Below are 21,604 nucleotides of genomic sequence, written 5' to 3'. Positions count from 1 at the left end.
GGGTTTGATCCATAGGTGGAGAGTATCCCCTGGAGAAGGGCATGGCAATGCATTTCAGTATTCTTACTGGGAGAACCGGACAGAGGAGCCTGGTAGGTTACAGTCCATGGGGTCACAAAGAGTCAGATATGACTGAAGTGACTGAGCACGCATGGCTATAGCCATTGAGCACTCTTCTGCCTTAAGCACTCCTCTTCCATCCCATTTCTCTGCTTTCTGGACGTGGGGATGGGCTCATTCCTGGGCTGTTTAGTTCTGCTTAGCCCCATCTCCTGGCTTTCACCTTCTAAAAGGTGGTTCAGTTTAGAAATAGGTGATAGGTCTTTGCATAGTTCTATGCCATAGTTATAGATGTGGAACTCTATAAGACCGAAAAGACCATTGGTTCTATCAGGCAGCACTCAGAGGCCAGGACTGTTAACAGTCAGTGGGGTTCACAGATGGGTCCATGTGTGCATGGATTCCAGTGGAATCCATGAAATCCTGAAATGATATAAAAATTGTGTCTATATGCACCTGTAGTGAGCTGATCTGGATAATCAATGACTGGTTGAGCTTTCTGTATGTTAATCAGAGTCTTGACCCTTGTATTGTGGCCTAACCCTTTTTAAGGTAGCTTTATAGACATTATCTCGTTCCAATTTTGCATAAAAGAATTGTGATTAGCCTCCTTTTATGGAGGCTCTGAGAAGCAAAATGAGGTGTTTTTTTTTTTAAAATATAGTGTCTCCCATCCACGTACTAACCAGGCCCGATGAGAGGGAGGTGGGAGGGGGGATCGGGATGGGGAATACATGTAAATCCATGGCTAATTCATGTCAATGTATGACAAAAACCACTGCAATGTTGTAAAGTAATTAGCCTCCAACTAATAAAAATAAATGGAAAAATAAAATAAAATATAGTGTCTACCACACATAGTAGGTGCTCAATAAATATTTATCAACCAGCTGATTTATCAACCAGTGACAGAGCTGATAATATAATTTAAATCTCTTAATTCCTATTATAATACTTTGTCTACTCACTCCGTAAGCAAAGTCCCATGAGTTAAGGGAGAGTCCTCTAAATGAGTCCTCTGAGGCCCATGATGAATGAAACCCAAGCATCTTGGGAGAAATCTCACCCACTAGACTCTGCTTGGAAGTACTGGGGACTACAGAATTTCCAGGGTGCAAGATGTAAAGTGTACTAATACAAAGGAGTGTCAAGTTGCAAAATAGAGTCATATACTAAAAAGGACTCAGCATAAACAATCCTGAGATTACTGCACTAGAATATGGGTGAATTTGTTTTGAATGATTAAAGTCATCTGAAAAAGTCCCGTTTCATCACATTTGAATGTCATATAAGATTGCCAAACAAACTGCAGAAGTAGTATCCAGCTTTTTTTTTTATCATCTATTTTAAATTATAAAGACACATACAATAAATTGCATATATTTTATATACTTCTATATTTTATGAAAGTTATATATTTTATATAAATTATGAACATAAAATAATTCTATTTATAAAAATAATGTATTAAATTAAATTTGAAAGTCAAATGATATAAATGTATATGGGAAAAATATTGACAATTACTCAACCCTCTTTCATATCCTCCCTCCAACTTCATCACTGCTAATCACAGTTTGGTGATTAGCCTTGCAATTCATTTTGTGTGTATTTACATACATTATAGATTTTGTTTGCTCTTTAAAATACATACTGTCACATAGTTCTGCAACTTCCTCTTTTTCACTTACTTTGTGACTTAGATATGGCTCCCTATTAGTACATACAGGTTTGTCTTATTACTTTTTTAGCTGTTGCAAAATATTTCATAGTTTGGATGTACCACAATTTGGACATCCCCTCTTGATAGCTATTTATTATATATCCAATTATATAATATAAAGCAGAGATGCAAAGAACATTCTTGTGAGTGTCTCCTTGTGTACATGTGCAAGCATTTGGAGAAGTAAAATTCCCAGGTCACAGGGTATATATGCATACTTTCAATTTTGATTACTGTTTCCAAATTACCCACCCAAAAGGCTGTGTCAGTTTCCATTCCTACCAGTAGTGGATGAGAGTTGGGCTAGACCTTGGGGGGAAAATCAGAATCTTCAATTTCTTGGCAATTATATGTGTATAGATCCATCCTGTGTTTGAAATGTCAATAAATCTTGCTATAGCATACATACAGTTCTTTACATCCACAAAATATGATTCTTCTTCAGAGTGTAAAATTTTAGCGCTAAAAGGGACCTAGAAACAATTCTTGTCAAAAGTTTTACTTTGCCTGCATATGAGAGAAAAAAACTGAATTCCAGAACATAGTAGCTGTGAACAATCTCAGAAAGTGGCTCTAAAAGCACAAAACAGTTAAGTAAGTTGCTAAATAAATCTTGTTTGTATCATCTGCAGGGCATGAAGTACTTACACCACAGAGAGTTTGCTCATGGGAGGCTGAAGTCTCGGAACTGTGTGGTGGATGGGCGTTTTGTACTCAAAGTGACAGATTATGGCTTTAATGACATCTTGGAAACGCTAAGACTCTCCCAAGAGGAACCTTCTGTGGAAGGTAAGCAATGTATTGTGCCCTTGTGACGCACACAAGGTACTCCGAAGTTCACAAGAGAGCATGCCTTGGATTAAAGCCTCAGGCTGATTCAACTCCTCACTTTTGTTGAAAATCAGCCTCATTTCCAAGCCAAAGGAGTTGAATGAAATCTGCAGGCCGTAATCTCCACACAGCCCAGCCTTCTGAACAAAGCCAGTGCAATAATGTTGAATTCCTACTGTGGCAGGATTAGGTTATATTGTGTGGAGACCCCAGGTGTCCCTGGAGGAACTTGGTGAGTGCTAGGCACACAGTAGGTGCTCAATAAATACTTGTCAGATTGAATGGAAGGTAATTTGGTAGTTGGACTCCCACAAAGCCCATTCTGGAATGGGATGTCACTAAAGCCTACTCTCACTGTCTCTGTCTAGAGAGAAGAAGCAAGTAGGGGGCCCCCCAGCGAGTAAATGCTCCATGGGTTGTGTGGGATGGCGTCAGACGGAACTATGGCCTTCTAAGAAATCAGTAGGCATGGCTGTAATGCCCATATTGTGTTTTTGTCTTCTATTTGGTGCACCCTTGGCAGCACCAGACAATGCCTGTAGGGGTCATAACAGATCAAAGAAACAGGAGAAATCTGAGACTTCAGGGCTAGGAGGGAATGAACTGATGGAAAGGAGGAAGGAAGGAAGAAAAAGACGTAAGGAGAGAAAGTGAATAGGGTTAAATAAATACAGGAAATTAGCACAGTAATGTTTTAAGCAGTATTGCAAGGGGGAAGAGGGGAAATAACACAAAAATGAAAAAGCAGACAACCCAAAAGAGACAGAGCGAGATGCAAAATGACAACATATACTCATATTCTTAAAAGAATCTTTGGTGTTAAAACTTTTAAAATTGCTGACTTTATAGGAGAAATGAAGACTGAAGGACACACAGGGATACATGCACAGATAGAGACACAGTCCAGTCATCAGTGACATCATTTTTGCGCTTAATAAAGCCAGTGGAATATGAACCTTTAGGGAGTCATCTGGTCCAACTTGCCCATTTTACAAATGAGATAACTGAGTCTCAAGATTTGCTCAAATTGTGTACCTACTTAGCAGCACCAGTTCAGATCTTCTGAAGACTAGCTCCTATACCCAGCTAAATGAAAACATTTAATAACAATTTCCTTTCTCTGACCATCAGTGCTTTAAAAGACTTGAAGCTCTTGGTAATCACAATAGAAACATGTGCTATTGTCTTTCTTTATGTCTCTCTCTGTCTCTGTTTCTTCTTCCCTCTATTTTCTCCGTGGACCTGTTCTTGTTGACAACTGAGTCATATGGTTATTATTTGGCTAATCCCAATTTGAAATCTTGGAGTAGTTGCCCAATGTTAGGACTAGGATGTTGGGATGACAGCTGCTGAGTGGGAAGTACTTATCTTCCTGTCAAAATTACTCACCTATAAAATAAAACACAATGTCCAGCTTCCTAGAATTCCATCTAACTCACAGGTTGGCAACTTTCAAGCTTAAGAAACTCTAGTTTTAGAGTAAGGACAGGGTACCTGCAGTGGTTTCTTGTTTGTTTTTGTTTTTTTGATGTACTGTGTCTGTCTCTTTCCCTGTTTCTCCCTCTTACACTTTTGTTCCATTCTCCAAATTGCAATGGCAATCTGGATGCTCAGTCCACATTCTTCACACACCGAAACCAGAGGGAGTTTCCTAAACTGCAAATCTGATCATGTTACAGCTGTGCCAAAACTCGCTGAATGGCTTCCGTTTGCTCTTAGGATAAAGTTCAAACTCCTTTACATGCCTTACAAGTCCTTCGTGGTCTGACGTGAGGACCTCTCGTGCTTAACCGCTGTCTCTATATTCCAGCAGAGCTGACCACCTTCCAGTTGTTTATTTGCACTAGGTTCTCTCTTACTTCCAGAACTTTACATATACCTTGTTCATTGCTTGGAACACTCTTCCCTTCCCACTGTTACCCACTCATCTGAGTCTGGCTAAATTCTGCTCCTTCCAGAGGGCTCAACTGATTCAAGAGGCTTCCTATGATCCCTTAGGCTTGGTGAAATTATCCTCTTTATGATCCTTTAAGGCTTTGAACTTTGTTTTAATACCACATTTTGTTGGTATCACATTTTTAATTAGCTATCTCCTCTCCCTCCCTAAACTATAAGTCTTGTGAAGGCAAGAGATAAGTTTGCCTCCCACAGTGCCTTTCACCATACCTGGTGGAATAAATGTTTGTTGAACAAATGAATGGAAGAAATAAAATAAAGAAACTTGCTGCTCCCTACCTTAGATGACAGGGCTAATTGAATCTTACAATTGGAAGGCCTTGTAGATCGTCTGGCTCAATTTCCATTTTACAGATGGGGAAGCCAAGGTTTAGGAAGGTGAGCTGATTAGTGACCCAGTTGAGATCGGGAACCCAGGATTCTTGACTTTTGCTCTGTGTTCTCTTGTATCACATCACTGGCTCTCCAAGGTTGATTTTATCACCATAGCAGGGCTAAAGTTAGCCTTGGCTCCAGTAAATACAAAGCAAGCCAAAGTGATTTTTTTTAGTTTTGCTTTTTTTTCTGAGAGTTCAAGTCTAATGGTAGACAGTGGCTCTTACTGGGCTCTGGAGTGGAAAGTGGGAGATGGGGGCATGTTGTAAGTGGATTCATTACTGCCCACTCTCAATTACATAAGTATAGTGCAGAAAAAGCATTTTAGTCATTAGCAACATACATGTAAGTGCTCTCTGAAAATACTGTTTGGTAATGATTGTATTTAATCACCCAGCTTTTTAACCGAGAGTTGTGTCCTCTTTTCCCTTCTTTTGCTGTTAAATGTGCAACGGGAGAGGATGCCAGGAACAAGCAGCTGCATACCATTTTCCCTGCACCCCCAACCTCAAACATATGCCTGAAATCCCACAGTCAGTAATGTATTCCTTTGACTAAAGTATTATTCGGTCTTTTCAGTTTTATTTGCAAGCATCAGTTCACCTAGGCAAGGTGACTGATGGGCAAAACACACCAGGAGTGGGCAGGGGAGTTGGGGGACAAAGTCTGGGGACATCTGGAAGACAAAATGAGATGAGTATGTGCTTGGGGTGAGGCTAGAATTTCCTGGACCACCATTTAGATCAGTGAAGTGAAGTGAAGTCGCTCAGTCATGTCCGACTCTTTGCAACCCCATGGACTGTAGCCCACCAGGCCCCTCTGTCCATGGGATTTTCCAGGCAAGAGTACTGGAGTGGGTTGCCATTCAGAATGGGCTCCAAATAAGAATTTCCAGGGTGAGTGTCTCTTTCCTGGGTTTCAGCAACAAACCAAAATAATCTGACCTTTTATCCTCCTCCCTGCTTCCTAGGGCCTTGTCCTCTGGACTGTCTTCCCAATACCCCAAACTTGACAAGCTAAAAAGTTAGCCAGCGCTTTTCCCTGCCACCCCCACCCTCAGCAGACAGTCTTCTCCAGCCTCCCTGTCTGGTTGTCAACCTGTTGTTTATTCCACCTCTCTCCCGTGGAGGAGCACCCTGTCCCTTCCATGTCCATTTTAACTTTCGTATATGTCTTGGTCCTCATCCTGCTGCTGTCACCCCTTGCACCTCACCTCTGGCTCTTACTGCAATAATTTCCTAGCTGGTTTCCCTGATTCCAGCGTCTCTCCTTCTTCAATCCAGTTTGTGCAGGTTGCCAGATTAATCTTCCTGAACACAACTTTCATCAAATCCCTCTCCAGCTCCAGCACCCCTACTGCCTTTTGTATTCACTCCAAATGCCTTCATTTGGCTCTCGGGGCCTCTCACCTCCTGCCCTCATTCTTCCAGCGACCCTCCCTCCCCACTTCATCAACCTCATTTCTCATTTCTCATTATTCCTTAACAGAGCTCTTCTCTTCAGCCAAGCTAATCTGCTTATCATCACCTGCATCCACAATTTGTTCCTTTCTATCTCTTGTTCTTTTGCACGCACTGTTCCTTCTCCCTGCAAAGCCCTTACCCTCTCAGCTCTAGGAAACTGCATCCTTGACCTTCTTAACAAGCTCCTTTAAGATTTAACTTTTCCAGGAAGCCTTCCTGGAATAATTTGATCAACTCAGTTTTTTTTTTATTAGCTCAATCTCATGGAATTGCCAATACAGAACCATTTTTTGAGCTACAGAAACAGTAATTTCTTATGATTCAATGTAAAACATTCCCATTATTAATTGGTATTTCTTTATATATTGCTTAAGGGACCTTCCCCCCAAATTTCTGAGTCTCTGATTGCCATAACTCTTTGAAAGCAGCATGCATGTGTGTGCTAAGTCACTTCAGTCATGTCCAACTCTTGCAACCCTATGGACTGTAGCTCACCAGGCTCCTCGGTCCATGGGATTCTCCAGGCAAGAATACAGGAGTGGATTGCCATGCCCTCCAAGGGATCTTTTCGACCCAGGTATCAAACCTGAGTCTCATAACTCCTGCATTGGTAGGCAGGTTCTTTACCACTAGCATCACCTGCAGAGATTTTTTAACGGGTGCTTAATATTGGCTTTTAATAGATTTCCTTCCTTACACTATAGAGCTTCCCAGGTGGCTCAGTGGTAAAGAATCTGCCTGCCAATGCAGGAGCCACAGGACACAGGTTTGACCCCTGGGTTGGGAAGATCCCCTGGAGAAGGAAATGGCAACCCACTCCAGTATTCTTGCCTGGGAAATCCTGTGGACAGAGGAGCCTGGTGGGCTACAGCCCATGGGGTCACAAAGAGTCAGACATGACTGAGTGACTATGCATACACTATACAGTGGCCACATCACCATCTCTGTTGTATTGCAGTTAGGGGTGCACATGCATGTCTTGCCAACTGGTCTGTGAACTCTGCATTGGCAAAGGCAAGGTCTAATTCATCTCTGCCACTGCCCCATCCCTAGCACGGTGCCTGGTACATAGTAAATCCTCAATAAATAATTGTGGAAATGAGTTGAAGGAATTGCTGCACCCTTTTGCTCTGCAAGGAACAGAGGAGGCTTGGGGATCCTCTAATCCTCAGTTAAGACCTGTAGAAATCAACTTGTGAATCCCCGTGCCCCAGCACATTCAAATTACCAGACACATGTAGATCTCAGCACACAGCAAATCCATGGCAACCAGTCTGGCAGTGCACTCGTCTTGCCCTGGAAGCTGGCCAACTGTTACTTGCAGACTCAACAGAGCAAGAAAGCCAGCACCAGATAGTTTTTCTATTTCGGGCTTCTGTGCCCTTCCCCACACCTCTGCTGTGTCTGCCTGAATGCTCCTGGGGTGGGGAAAGTAGTATGCTTTTGCTGTGAGTAATTCCTAGATTCATAGATTCAGACCCTGGGGGCGGGAGGGCAACACTAGCATGCCAGTCTGTCTTAATAAAAATATAAAGCAGTCAATAAAACAGCACCCTTGGAGCCCTCGAGGGCATTGCAAATGCTGTCAGTTAATTCTCCCTGGATTCATTACACAATGCTTTCTTTTCAGAGTTGCTGTGGACAGCCCCTGAACTGTTGAGAGCCCCGAGGGGCAGCAGGTTACGTTCTTTTGCAGGAGACGTCTATAGCTTTGCCATCATCATGCAGGAAGTGATGGTCCGGGGCACCCCATTCTGCATGATGGATCTGCCTGCCAAAGGTAAGCAGGAGATGCGAAAAAGGTACCAGGACCCCACCATGATCCAGGTCATCAGGCCAACCTGGCTGTTGTGATTTGCCAAAAGAGTGAACACGGTCCTATGTTTGTGCTAACTGCCTGCTGGTCTGCAAACAGCCTGTGTTGTGTGCAGGTGGGACTTGGAGCCAGGACGCTTTAGGCATTTGGAAGGAAATCCCCCCCACCCAAGAAGCTGGTCCTTTTCTTAACTGTGACAGAAGCCAAGAGCCTACAGGACTTTTATGTTAGTTTTTTTTTTAGCAGCCCCCTACCATTCCTTTCAGATACCCCCTGCCAGAGATTTCAGTGCCCCCTCCTTGATGCTCCTGGATGTCAGAATCCTCCCCTTCTTTCCTTGTGACCCGCCATAGTCTTTCATCCTTATCTCCCATCAGAATCTTTGGCTACCAGGCAGAAGTTTGAGGAGAAACAGGATGCTGACATATTCTAAAAGTATGAACTCACTAGATATTAACTAATTAGGAATGGAAAAATAGTAAGTTTATTAGTGGAGGGCCCTGCCGACACTGCTTTAACCAAGTGATCAAGGAACATCAATATCATGTCTCCCCTGCCATAATGCACTGAGAAGGGCACAGTACCACCCTTGTGGTCTTCTTGCCCCCAAATGCATAACCTCAATCTTACCATGAGAAAACATCAGACATAGCCCAACTGAGAGGCATTCTGACTGGTCAGTACTCATCAGAAGTATCAAAGTCATGAAAGACAGGGAAAGAATGAGGAACCATCACAAACTGGAGGAGACTGAGACATAACAATGAAATATGATATGGATCTTGAATTGGGTTGTGAAACAAAAAAAAAAGGATATTGGGGGAAAATAATGAAATTCAAATAAAGACTCTTGATTAGTAATAAGCATTGTACTGATATTAACTTCCTCTGTACTGTGGTTTTATAAGTTGCTAACATTAGGGGGAAGCTGAGTAAGGGAGATATAGGCAATTATTGTACTTTCAGTTTTTTACAACTTTTCTGCAAGTCTATATGTATTTCAAAATACAAGATTTTAAAAATGCAAAATCAAACCAAACCTAAAATACTTAGTAGTCTTTTGCCCCAACCAAAGTTTTATTTCTACTTAAACCCCCTCCCCAACAGCTCCTCATCACAAGTTAAATGAAGCCCAGTCTCCTCACTTAAGACACACAGTCTGGTCCCTAGCCGCGTCTCTAGGCTTATCTTCTATCATTCCTCATACTCCAGCTAAGGTATGTTACTGGCAGTGCCTTGAAATCACCACCATCTCTCCCACCTTGGTGCCTACTCATGTGTTGCCTATGCCTTCTCCCCACCTTGCCTCATCCAACTCATGTCACCTTCACTGGGAAACCTTCTCTGACCGTTTAAGTGTGGGATAGATGTCCCCTCTGTGCTCTCCTGTGCGTATGTCTGCTAGAGCACTTATATTGCTGGTCCTTGTTTATCTTTCCAATTGGACTATGAGCTCCTCAAGGACATGAACCATGCTGGGCCTAAGGACAGAGGTGACCTAGTTCATTGTCGGTATCCTGACACAGGGACAAGGGGACTTGATGGTATTCTGAGAAAGAGACTCCCTGTACTAGTGAGTTGGGTAGGGCAGTTGCACTCCATAGGGTCAATTTCCATGGAATCTATTGCACTGGGGCCAGGGTGAGAGATGTGGTGGAGAAACCATCACTGTACGGGCCAGCCTGAGTTAGCAGAGCAGAAGGTGTCATGTCACAAGGAGCAGAGGCAACAACTGAAATTCTTTCATGGAGGCTAGGTGATACTTCTTATGTGGTATAAAGCCATACTGCTGGAGGGTTATAGCCAAGGCAAGGGTAGGAAAGACACACTGGTGGTGCCAGCAAGGTTTGGTTCATGATGAGGATGTGAGAGTCAAGGGTGTGAAGAGGGGACTAGGGATAAGAAATGAGCTGAAAAGATAGTCAGGGCTTGGATTTTATCCTGTGGGTAATAAAAACCCATAAAGAGATTTCAAGCAAAGAAGTGACATGGCCAAATTAATGTTTTCAGAATGGTTTGGAGAAGGCTAGGCTGGAAGCAGAGAGACCATGCAAAGTCTGATACATAGTAAATGTTCCACTCAGAGTGGAAGTCAAGTACTAGCAGCCAGGAGGATCCCAATGAGGCCCTGAATGATTTAATGGTGTTCTTAAGTCCCTTCCCCTAGAGACCAGGCAGGGCCCATAACCTGGGCCTTCAGTGGGGGCTAATTGGGTCTCCTGTGGGGATTGAAAGGCTTAGATATTTGGGGGTGGGTGAAAGGAGCCAGATCATTGATGCAATGGATAAATATCAAGGTCCCACTGTATAGCACAGGCTTCCCTGGTGGCTCAGTGGTAAAGAATCCGCCTACCAATGCAGGAGATGTGTGGGTTTGATCCCTGGGTCAGGAAGATCCCCTGGAGAAGGGAATGGCAACCCACTCCAGTATTCTTGCCTGGAGAATTCCATGGACAGAGGAGTCTGGTGGGCTACAATCCATGGGGTCGCAAAGAGTCAGACACAACTGAGGGACTTTCATATATAATTATGATATATACCAGAAATTAACACAACATTGTAAATCAACTATATTTCAATAAAAACATAAATAATATGTAGCAGAAGCAGAACAAAGCTGTGCTTAAATGATTTTGTTATTGTTTAGTCATTAAGTCATGTCTTTGCGACCCCATGGACTGTAGGCCACCAGGCTCCTTATGTCCATGGGATTTCCCAGGCAAAAATACTGGAATGGGTTGCCATTTCCTCCTCCAGGGGATTTTCCCGACCCAGGGATCGAACCTGCATCTCCTGCATTGGCAGACAGATTCATTATCACTGAGCCACCAGGGAAGCCTGCTTAAATGATACCAAATACCTCAGTTAATTATTAATAGTTTCTCACTCCCTTTCTCAACTGATTGATATAGCCTTTGCTCAGATATAATTTAGATTCAGGCCACCTAAGGAGAAAGTGAAATAGATGGCCTTTTTGTGGTTTCTCTTGCCCAACATCATTCTTGGTTAAAACTCAATTATCTTTACCAAATCTTGGTACTTTCCCCACAATTTGTAGACTTTTTTTTTTTTTTTGCTTCCTGACAGAAATCATAGAAAGACTTAAGAAGCCTCCTCCAGTGTACAGACCAGTGGTTCCTCCTGAGCATGCACCCTCAGAATGTCTCCAGCTGATGAAGCAGTGCTGGGCTGAGGCTGCAGAGCAACGACCAACATTTGATGAAATATTTAACCAGGTAAGGACTCTGTGAAACTTAGCACTGCCCAGAAGCCATCCTGAAGCCAGCCTACCAAAACGAACTGCTTGGGTTTTCATCATACTGTGGAAGGAACGTCTTGAAAGAGAAAAAAGCATTCATCATGGGGTTGAAGCACGGAACTGGCTATTCGAAGGCCCTTTGGTGCTGGATCATCTCCAGTATATCCCCCAAGAGCATTAGGATTCGTTTTGGTCTCTCCTGTATCTGAACCTCTGCTCCATACCATCCACAATCTGACCTAACTGACCTTTCAAAGATGAACTTGAACCACTAAGCATTTGCAAGGCCGTGTCATTGAGACCATTAGTAGAAGGAGTAGGTGGATCCTGGAATAGATGGGGACCCTCATAGAGCCCTATTTGCTTTGGAAACTCCAGAGAACTCTGATGAGTATCTTGTTTAAGTGAAGCCAGATTGTTTTTGGAGGGTATGGGAAAATATGAGGAGTTTGAAAGTGTTTTCAAGATGGAAGGAAGTGCACACATGGAGTACAAAAGCAGGAGATTCCTTTGGTTCCCAGGGAACTACTTGAGGCAATAAGCCCTGTGAACTCAGTCGTGTCTGACTCTTTGCGACCCCATGGACTGTAGCTGCCAGGCTCCTCTGTCCATGGGATTTCCCAGGCAAGAATACTGGAGTGGGTTGCCATTTCCTTCTCCAGGTGACCTACCCAGGGATCAAGCCTGCGTCTCCTGCATTGGCAGGCGAATTCTTTACCATTTAGCCACCTGGTAAGCCCTACTTGAGGCAATAAAGTACATGAAAAGTGATAAGCTCCCTCCTTAAGATACTGAGTTTCTAAAGAGCTTGACTCTTTCCCTAGAATTCGGGATTCAACAGGGAAAATGAGGAGCGGAGAGAGAGAGCCCGGCTAAGGGAGCCCTGCTAGGGTGCAGTTCCTATGTCAGAGCATGCGCTTGAGGGCTTTGTTCAAGTGAAAGGATACCAAAACTGAGGGAGTGCTGTGTCAGCGGTGGCAGAGAGGCTTTTGAACCTGGCTGGTGTACCGCACTGAGATGCTCAGTGAGTGGCAGGTATCTGAGGTGGAAAATGGAAAGAGTTGGATTGAAAGCCTGGGGGGGCCCTGAATATTAAGTCATCCATGTCCCTGGCTCAGAATGCCTCCATTAGCCTGGCTGAGTCTCCTGAGGACACTCAAACAGGTGTTCAGTAGTAGTAGGGAAAAGGCACAGAACCATGGAGGTCAAATTTCTGAAAACTTACCATGAGGCAGGAAGAAAAGCATTCACCTTGGTGTTGATGCTAGAGATGTTATTTCAGAAGGCAGCACAGAAGCCGGTGATAGATAGGAGTGCACATCATATGACCTTCAAACAGGATGGCTTGGGGCTGCCCTCACTGAAATGCCTCTCCAATCTGTGCAGCTAATCCAACTGAAATGGGAAGAGGAGGAGGCCCTCTGGGTTAGGCAATAGGGGAATTGGAAAGATCCCCTGGAGGGGGGCACAGCAACCCACTCCAGTATTCTTGCCTGGAGAATCCCATGGACAGAGGAGCCTGGCGGGCTACAGTCCATGGGGTCACACAGAGTCAGACACGACTGAGCATCTGAGCACCAAAGCATCTGAGTTTGCTCCTGTGATTACCAACAGGACCTTGATGGACAGGTAGATACAGACCAGGCTCAGAAGGAAGCTCATAGTGTTAGCCTTGGGGCATTGAGTGCTACGTAGAACATGTGTGAACCCTTATGTGTGTTAAAGGGCTCATTGGGACAGATTCCTAGGTGTTTGTCGAGCAAAATTACCACCAGTCTTCTCTCGGTGTCAACCCAGCCTTTTGCCTGCTGAATACAGCAGTAAGGAGGGGCTACCCTTCATGAAGATTGAAGGCAGGAGGAGAAGGGGACGACAGAGGATGAGATGGTTGGATGGCATCACCGACTCAATGGACATGAATTTGAGCAAGCTCTGGGAGTTGGTGATGGACAGGGAAGCCTGGTGTGCTGCAGTCCATGGGGTTGCAAAGAGTCAGACATGACTGAGTGACTGAACTGAACCAATGTTATGACAAGCTCCTTGTCCCTGTAGATGAACAGGGTTCCAGGAGGGCATATTGCAAATCTGTGGCATGCAGCTACCTCTAAAGGATCAGGGGCAAGACCAGTTGAATTTCTACATGACCCTGCCATGAAGGCCAAGTGTTAGGAGACACCATTATTCTTGGGCCCCATGATGAGAAATAAGGATAGATCTTACGATGTAGATCTTACCAGTCTTTCCTGGTGGCTCAGATGGTAAGGAATCTGCCTGCAATGCAGGAGACCTGGGCTCAATCCCTGGGTCGGGAAGATCCCCTGGAGAAGGAAATGGCAACCTACTCCAGTATTCTTGCCTGGAGAATTCCATGGACAGAGGAGCCTGCAGGGCTACAATCCATGGGATCACAGAGTCAGACATGACTGGGTGACTAACAAACATTAAAAAAAAATTGTAAATCTTGGGTTACATTTAAGAGGTCAAGGAACCTCCAGCTGTCCAAGAACTGGTAACATGGTGGCATTAGAAGATAAGTATAGTTTTATAGGTTGATGATCTAGAAGAGTAAAAGAGCCCTCCTGTTTCCCTTATCCCACTTCACGACTGGCCTGAGCTCCAGACCAAATCCTCTTGCCTTTGAAGTGGCTGCTGCCACTCAGACCAGAGAACACCTTTGCTTAGACTTGAAAGAACCAGAAGGGTAGGGGAAGAACTACTCTGGAAAAAGAGCCCTGTGAATGGGCCAGGGTAACAATAGAGTGAGAAGTGACTTTTCCTATTTATACCTGGGTTTACATCTCTTGCCCTGGCATTTTAGAGGAAGGAATGTGTGATAAAGGGTCTTGCTCCATCACCTCTAAGTTTAAGGAGTAAGAATTCTCTGGCTCTCTTTCTGCTTTACTTCCAGTTTAAAACTTTCAATAAAGGGAAGAAGACTAATATTATTGACTCTATGCTTCGGATGCTGGAGCAATATTCTAGCAACTTGGAAGATTTGATCCAGGAGCGAACTGAAGAGCTGGAAATCGAAAAACAGAAAACGGAAAAGCTCCTAACACAGATGCTACCACCGTATGTGTGAACACCTGAGGAGTGTGAATGCTTGTAACAGTGTGTTCTATTAAAAATACTAAAAAAAAGTGCCCATCAGCTAACTGCTCCCTCCACGTGTCCTGTACCCTCTCTACTCCCAGTAGGTTTGAGTCACACCTTCAAATCAAAGAATTGGAAAACCCAGGGAGCAGAGCACACTTCCTAATTTTCCACTTCTTGTGTATCATGCTAGTCATTTACATTTTTGGTGCCTTGGTTTTTCTGTTTGTCACTTCATGACTTTGCCTGGAAGTTGACCAATTAAAAGGAGACAGTTTTTTGAGCTCCTAGAGGGAAGTAGCTGGGTTGTTTTTCTAAGCTTTTCCTTCCTTAGAGTGAGAGCCTTATGTGTTGCTACCATTTCCAAATTTTTCAAGTCCCCTTATCATAATCTGCTAGGAGATAATCAGGGAAGTTAGTCTCCTGCGAAGGCAACCTCCTGGGAACATTTCCTGCCCCCAGGTGGGGTGGAGTGGTTCGGTCTGGGGGAAGCAGAGAAAGAAGGATAGAGAGTTGGAAAGAGTCCACAAAGGAACAAACCAGGACTCTCTGCTCAATGATGTATTCCAGCACCTGGCACATTGCCTGGCACATTGTAAGCACTCAGTATCTGTTTGTAAGATAAATGAAAGAATGAGTGTTTGCATCCCGGTGACATTTTCTTCCTTCTCACCTACTTGGCAGTGAAGTTTGGAGAAATTGTGTTCTAGCAGATGTGGCCTGGAGGGAAGCCTGTGTCCTCTGAGGAATATCTGTGCCTGCTTTTCAGATCAGTTGCTGAATCTCTCAAAAAGGGCTGCACAGTCGAACCGGAAGGCTTTGACTTGGTCACCTTGTACTTCAGTGACATTGTGGGCTTCACTACCATCTCAGCCATGAGTGAGCCCATTGAGGTGGTGGATCTTCTCAATGACCTATACACTCTCTTTGATGCCATCATTGGCAGTCATGATGTCTACAAGGTATGTTACTTAGCAGGACAATATGTTCCAGAGAGCAATTTTGATATGAGGCCCACCTGTGTGTACTCCAAAATTGAAGGAAGGATGCAATTTTATCAAATGCTGTTATTTAGGAATTAAAATTTAAATAGTATACCACTTCCATTGGTCTCCCTTTGAAAACAAAGGCCAAATAAAATGCATATAATGTCACATTTTTCAAAATAACAAGCTCAACACAGCAAGAGATTGCTGGTAAGATTTCTTTTGAGCTGTTTTCTAGAACTGGGACTAAGAAGAGATTGAAACCAAAAAGTATTATTGTTCTTCAGTTTCCAAGTACCCACAGGGCAGGCATGGAAGGGCATACAGAAGTGTTAGTGTTTGGCCCATAGTTGATGACTAAGTTCATCTTGGGAAAATTTTTGTATATATAATGTGTGCTGTTAAAATTTGGTTCCCTCCTTTAGGTACTGTTTTTATACAGGAGGAAACTCAACATTGGACCTGAGGCTCTTCTAGGATTGCTACAGAGTAACCTAAAGCCCACCTAGTGGTCTGAGGTCTCAGGAAGTGATTAATTGTGAGGTTGTAACCTGCTGCTCCCACTTTCCCCGATCCTTCCAGCGTGTCACTTTCCACTATTTCTATCAAAGGTGGCAGAAGATGAGTGGAGAACAGATGACTATATTCACTCATTTCAGTGCCATGCTTCTTTCCCCTTGATTTTATGTGTTGCCTTGTCTCTAGGCAGAAAAATGACTAAAAATCTCATAGCTGTGTAGGAACATGTCCATGTTGTCTGCAACATCGAAACTTGTTTTAGTAATGGAAAAAGATGCCCCAGGCATCCCACACTTTAGACAGCTTCTCTGTCCCAGGAACCCAGCTGGAGCTGGAGAATGAGTAGCTTCATTCATTGGATCCTTCACAGTAGCCTGAAAGGTTCCAACTCTCAAATCACACACAGGGCAGTGTGTCTATCTCAGATTAGACAGGGCTCTTTCAGGTCAAGTAGAGAGCCTCAGGGCTAGGCCAAGCTGCCTAAATAGGGCTCAGAAACAGGCATCATGCCTGTCAATCAGCATGAGTTGCAAACTAATCAAGAAGCACACGTGGAAACCATGGTGGAGGAAAAATCCATGGAATCAGACTACCTGTCTTAACTTGTTGAATTCAAGCAGCCTGAAGAGAAAAACAAATCACTGAAAGCTAATTCAGTTGAAATTAAAATCAAAGATGATTCAGTGTGGGCAGTAACACAGCCACGGGTTTAATCAATCCAGCTGATACTGTTCAGACAATTGTTGGGGGTCTTGGGAATGAGGCTGTTAGGTATTTTGATACTTCGTGGCTGCAATAGGAAGCTAGCGGGCTGTTTTCAGGACAGAGTAGGGCTATATGAATCCAAAAATTACATCTAAGTATTCAGTCCTTTTTAATAAAAATGACACAGTACAGAGGAAATAAATATTAAACCAGTGGCAGATCACCAAATCCGTTTGTGTTTTCATTTTCTTTACCTATAAAATTGGAATCACCTCCCCTGACACTTGATAATCTGAAGTGGAAGTGAGAAGGCTGCTGCAGAATTATGAAGTTGGTGATTTGTTTTTAGTTTCAGTTTTCTTACTACCGCTGCATCTCAACCAGACCTTTTCTATGCCTCATCCACCCTTTCCGTGTCCTTATTCTGATTTATGCAACCCGTATTCCCCATACCAGCATCACACCAAGGCCAAGAAGCACTCATGTTCCCTGTCCTTCTAATTTTCTCATCCATATCCCTGGGGTCTCCTGGGTGACTGACTTGTTAAAGCTGAAGGATCAACCACCAGTCAATGATAATAGCCAGCCAGTGAGTTTCTCCCTCCTGTACATATAGTATTTGCATTGTACCATTGCCTTCTGCTGTGTGGGCAGGCATGCTTATTTATCTGAGAGCAGGAATCCTTTTCTCAAATTGTATCAGGTAAGGGAGGCCCTGAATGGAAGCATCCTGAGGTACAAAGCCCCATAGGTGCAAAGGATCACTATAGAAAGTTATAATGTGGAGCCTACTGCCAAGTACTAAATTTTATCTGGAACTGAGTCATAGGCACAGTCCTATGGTTTATTTCAAGTCACATCAGTTTGGCCATGATGAAGATGGTGATGATGATGATGGTAATGGCTGGCACTTATCATCCCCCAGGCAGGTTTTAATTGTTTTGACATATATTATTTTGTCCTTAAAACACTCTATGAGGTGGGTGCTCTCATTGTCCCTATTTTACAGATAAGGATACTGAAGCGCAGAGGGGAAAAGTTATGTGACTAAGGCCACACAGTTTGTAAAAGGTGCATCTGGGATTCTAAACAAGGCTGTGTGACTTCAGAGTTTCATGCTCTTAACCATGGTGCCCTGTGAGTGCAGTTATTTAGGAGAACATAGTTTTTTTTTTTGTCCATTTAAAAAAAATTATTCATTTTAATTAAAGAATAATTGCTTTACAATATTGTGTTGATTTCTGCCACACATCAACATGAATCAGCCATAGGTATACATATGTCCCCTCCCTCTTGAACCTCCCTCCCACCTCCCACCCCATCCCACCCCTCTAGGTTGTCACAGAGCCCCAGTTTGAGCTCCCTGAGTCATACAGCAAATTCCCACTGGCTATCTGTTTTACATGTGTGTGTATATGTTTCCATATACTCTCTCCATTTGCCCCACCCTCTCCTTCCCCCAGTGTGTCCCCAAGTCTATTCTCTATGCCTGTGTCTGCATTGCTGCCCTAAAAATAGGTTGATCAGTGCCTTCTTTCTATATTCCATATATATGTATGTCAATACATGATATTTGTTTTGCTTTCTGACTTACTTCACTCTGTGTAATAGGCTCTAGGTTCATCCACCTCACTAGAACTGACTCAAATGTGTTCCTTTTTATGACTGAGTAATCCATTGTATATATGTACCACAGCTTCTTTATCCATTCATCTGTCAATGGACATCTAGGTTGCTTCCATGTCCTAGCTATTGTAAATAGTGCTGCAGTGAACACTGGGGTATGTGTCTCTTTTTCAGTTTTGATTTCCTCAGGGTATATGCTTAGTAGCGGGATTGCTGGGTAATGTAGTTTTATTCCTAGTTTTTTAGAGAATCTAGGAGAACATAAAGTTTTAACTGAATGGAAACTTGTACTAGCAGTCTGACTGGCACATTTCATAGACATCCCTTCAGCTTACTTATCTTTTGGATTTACTTGCAAAGCTTCACCTTACTAGTCACTAGAAAGAGTGGATACACTTCTGTGGGGAAGACGAGGAGCACAGAGTCACCTTTATTCACAGGTGTGCAGCTCTAACTGCCGCCTGCAAAGCAGTGGAGGGCTAGTACTGCTGCTCCTTAGAGAGGGAGTGCTAGGGCAGGGGGCTGGCGGGAAAAGACGGCTCTCATACCTGAGGAAGCTGCAAAACTGTCATATTAGCAAGCAAAGCAGAAGAAACAGACTCTTTCACTTCCTTCCTTTCCTTTTCCCTATATTTGCCTTAAAGCTTCCCTGGCTCTTTGACCCCAAATGGTCTAGAGAAATGCTTGCTGGGAAAGCACCTTCTCCAAGGGTGCTCCCCAGTGAATATCCATGGACAGTCCCAGAAATCTCCCCTTTCCCTTGCCCCAGGAATTATTTGGAGCCAGATAGTTCACTCGGGCCAGACAGGAACCTGAGAAGTAACTGTAGAATCTATGAGTGTAAGACTTAAACATCAGTATTTTTAAAATAAGTTTCTTAAGTGATTCTACTCTGCAGCCAGGCCTGTGAAGCACTGAGAGTCTCTTTCTGACTTCCTCACTTTACAAGAAGAACACTTAGCGTCCATCATACCCTTTAACTGTATGAAAGTTCACACGTGCATTCATGTATGCGGGCTCTCTCTCTCTCTCTCTCTCTCTCTCTCTCTCTCTCTCTCTCACACACACACACACACACACAGACACACACACTATTTACTTGCTAATTCTATTTCCCCTGATTTCCAGGTAGAGACCATTGGAGATGCTTACATGGTGGCCTCAGGCCTCCCAAAGAGGAATGGCATGAGGCATGCAGCCGAGATTGCAAACATGTCCCTAGACATCCTCAGCTCCGTGGGTACCTTCAAAATGCGGCACATGCCAGAGGTGCCAGTCCGGATTCGAATAGGCCTACACTCAGGTAACAACCAGCAGCTAAAGTGGGAGAAAACATTATGCACCTCAAGGAAAGGCTGGAAACGGAGGAAGAGGGTAGCTCTTCCCTGATTATTGGCAGCTGGATTATCCAGGTGTCTAGTGCTGCATCATTCCTTTTTGTCTCCCCAAGTTTCCTCTCCTTCCAGCACCTGCCCTACCCCAGTGGGCAGAAGCTCTTGTTCTAAGTACCAAACCCTTCCAGTCCACCTTTCTTGTTAGAGCCAACATCTCCGTGTTTATGATACAGGACCAGCCTGCATATGTAGTATTTAAAGGATCATTCCTTTAATTTGTTGAAGTCTCAACTGCTGGAGTATTTTTTCTCCCACCTCCCTCCTCACTTGCTTGAACATCTTCAGGATGGCCCTTCATTGTACCCTTTCCATCTGTCTTTATACATTCCCAGGTATCTTCTCAGGTCTCTCATCTATTAGCTTCTACTCACCTCCTGTTTAACTTTGCTCTTCTAGGCCCCTTTTCTTCTCCCATCATTTTCATCCCTTTCCTACCATTGTGTAGAAGAATGATTGACATTTATCACGCCATTTCTTCACTATCCACTCCCTCTTTAGCCCCTTTGCCATCTGGCTTCAGCCCTCACCACTTTTCCCAGCCCTAGTCTGCCCCTATCTCTGCAGCATTTGGTATTCTTGACAATTCCCCCCCAATTGGCTTTTATGACCTGCTCCTCACTCTCTGAATGCTTCTTGTCTATTTCATTTACTGGCTCCCTTAGCAATCCCTGCTCTCTAACTGCTCCCACATTTTCTGCAAAGCTCTGAGCTGTGATCTCCTTGCTCTCTGTATGTCCTGACCTTGAATTCATTTCTCAACTCACTCCAAACTGGCTTTCATTTTCTACCATTGTCTGATAATCTCATCTGTCTTTGTCTGTGTGCATGCTCAGTTGTGTCCGACTCTTTGTGACCCCAGGGACTGTAGCCTGCCAGGCTCCTCTGTCCATGGAATTTTCAGGCAAGAATACTGGAGTGGGTTGCCATTTCTTTCTCCAGGGGATCTTCCACATCCAGGGATCAAACCTGCATCCTTTGTACCTTCTGCATTGGCAGGCAGATTCTTCACCACTGTGCCACCTGGAAAGCCTTCTGTCTTTGTCTATATTGATATGTCCCAGGGTTCTGTCCTTCACCCACTGTTTCTCTCCCCTGCTATGCTCTTCTGGGTGATCTCATCCATGTCTGTGGTTTAACTACCACTTGTGTACTGATGACTTCCAACTCCACAACTTCAACACCTGTCTTCTCCCTTAAGCTTCAGTCCTGTATATCAGGCTTACTGCTGACATTTCCATTTGAATGTTCCACACGGACATCAGACCAACACATCCAAAACAGAGTGACTTTCTACCCATATAAATGATCTCCTCTTCCTATATTTATTTTCTATTTCAGTTGGTGTCACTACCATTCACCTAGTTATTCCAGTTAGTCTTAAGAGTCATCCTCCTTGACTCTGCCCTCACTCTGATCTTCACCATTCAACCAATTACTAAGTCTTACCTTTTCAATATTTACATTCAATATTTACATTTTACCTTTTCAATATTTCTTGATTCTGTCTTGTCTCTTCTTGACTGTCACTACTCAAGTCTAGGCCACCAGTATCTCTTGCCTGGATCACTGCAATAACTTCTTCTTGCTTCCACTCTTGCTTCTTTCTATCCATCCTTCTCATAGTTATTATCATAATCTATCTTTGCTTGCCTGTCCATCCATTAGACTATAAGCTCCTTGATGGCAGGAACCAGATCTTACTCATGTTTATATCCCGAATGCTTAGCACATAGATGATTTTCATTACTTTTCTTTTAAACAGGAGCCTTCATCTCTCATTGCTGCTTCAGTTTCACAT

The 21,604-nt window shown here is 43.6% G+C and overlaps 1 protein-coding gene across 1 annotated transcript in view; it reads left to right on the top strand.

Annotated features, from left to right (window-relative positions):
- GUCY2F (guanylate cyclase 2F, retinal) overlaps positions 1-21,604 on the top strand; it is a 91,815-nt gene that overhangs the window by 57,217 nt on the left and 12,994 nt on the right. The window contains exons 9-14 of the mRNA XM_020898370.2: positions 2,416-2,572; positions 8,039-8,188; positions 11,312-11,460; positions 14,392-14,555; positions 15,346-15,538; positions 19,541-19,715. Of these exons, the coding sequence (XP_020754029.1) occupies positions 2,416-2,572; positions 8,039-8,188; positions 11,312-11,460; positions 14,392-14,555; positions 15,346-15,538; positions 19,541-19,715 (988 nt within the window). The remainder of the gene's footprint in view (positions 1-2,415; positions 2,573-8,038; positions 8,189-11,311; positions 11,461-14,391; positions 14,556-15,345; positions 15,539-19,540; positions 19,716-21,604) is intronic.

The sequence above is a fragment of the Odocoileus virginianus genome, unplaced genomic scaffold, assembly GCF_023699985.2.
Source record: "Odocoileus virginianus isolate 20LAN1187 ecotype Illinois unplaced genomic scaffold, Ovbor_1.2 Unplaced_Scaffold_1, whole genome shotgun sequence".
Lineage (NCBI taxonomy): Eukaryota > Metazoa > Chordata > Mammalia > Artiodactyla > Cervidae > Odocoileus > Odocoileus virginianus.
The sequence above is the reverse complement of the archived record's forward strand: the minus strand, read 5'-3'. Positions and strand labels throughout refer to the sequence as shown.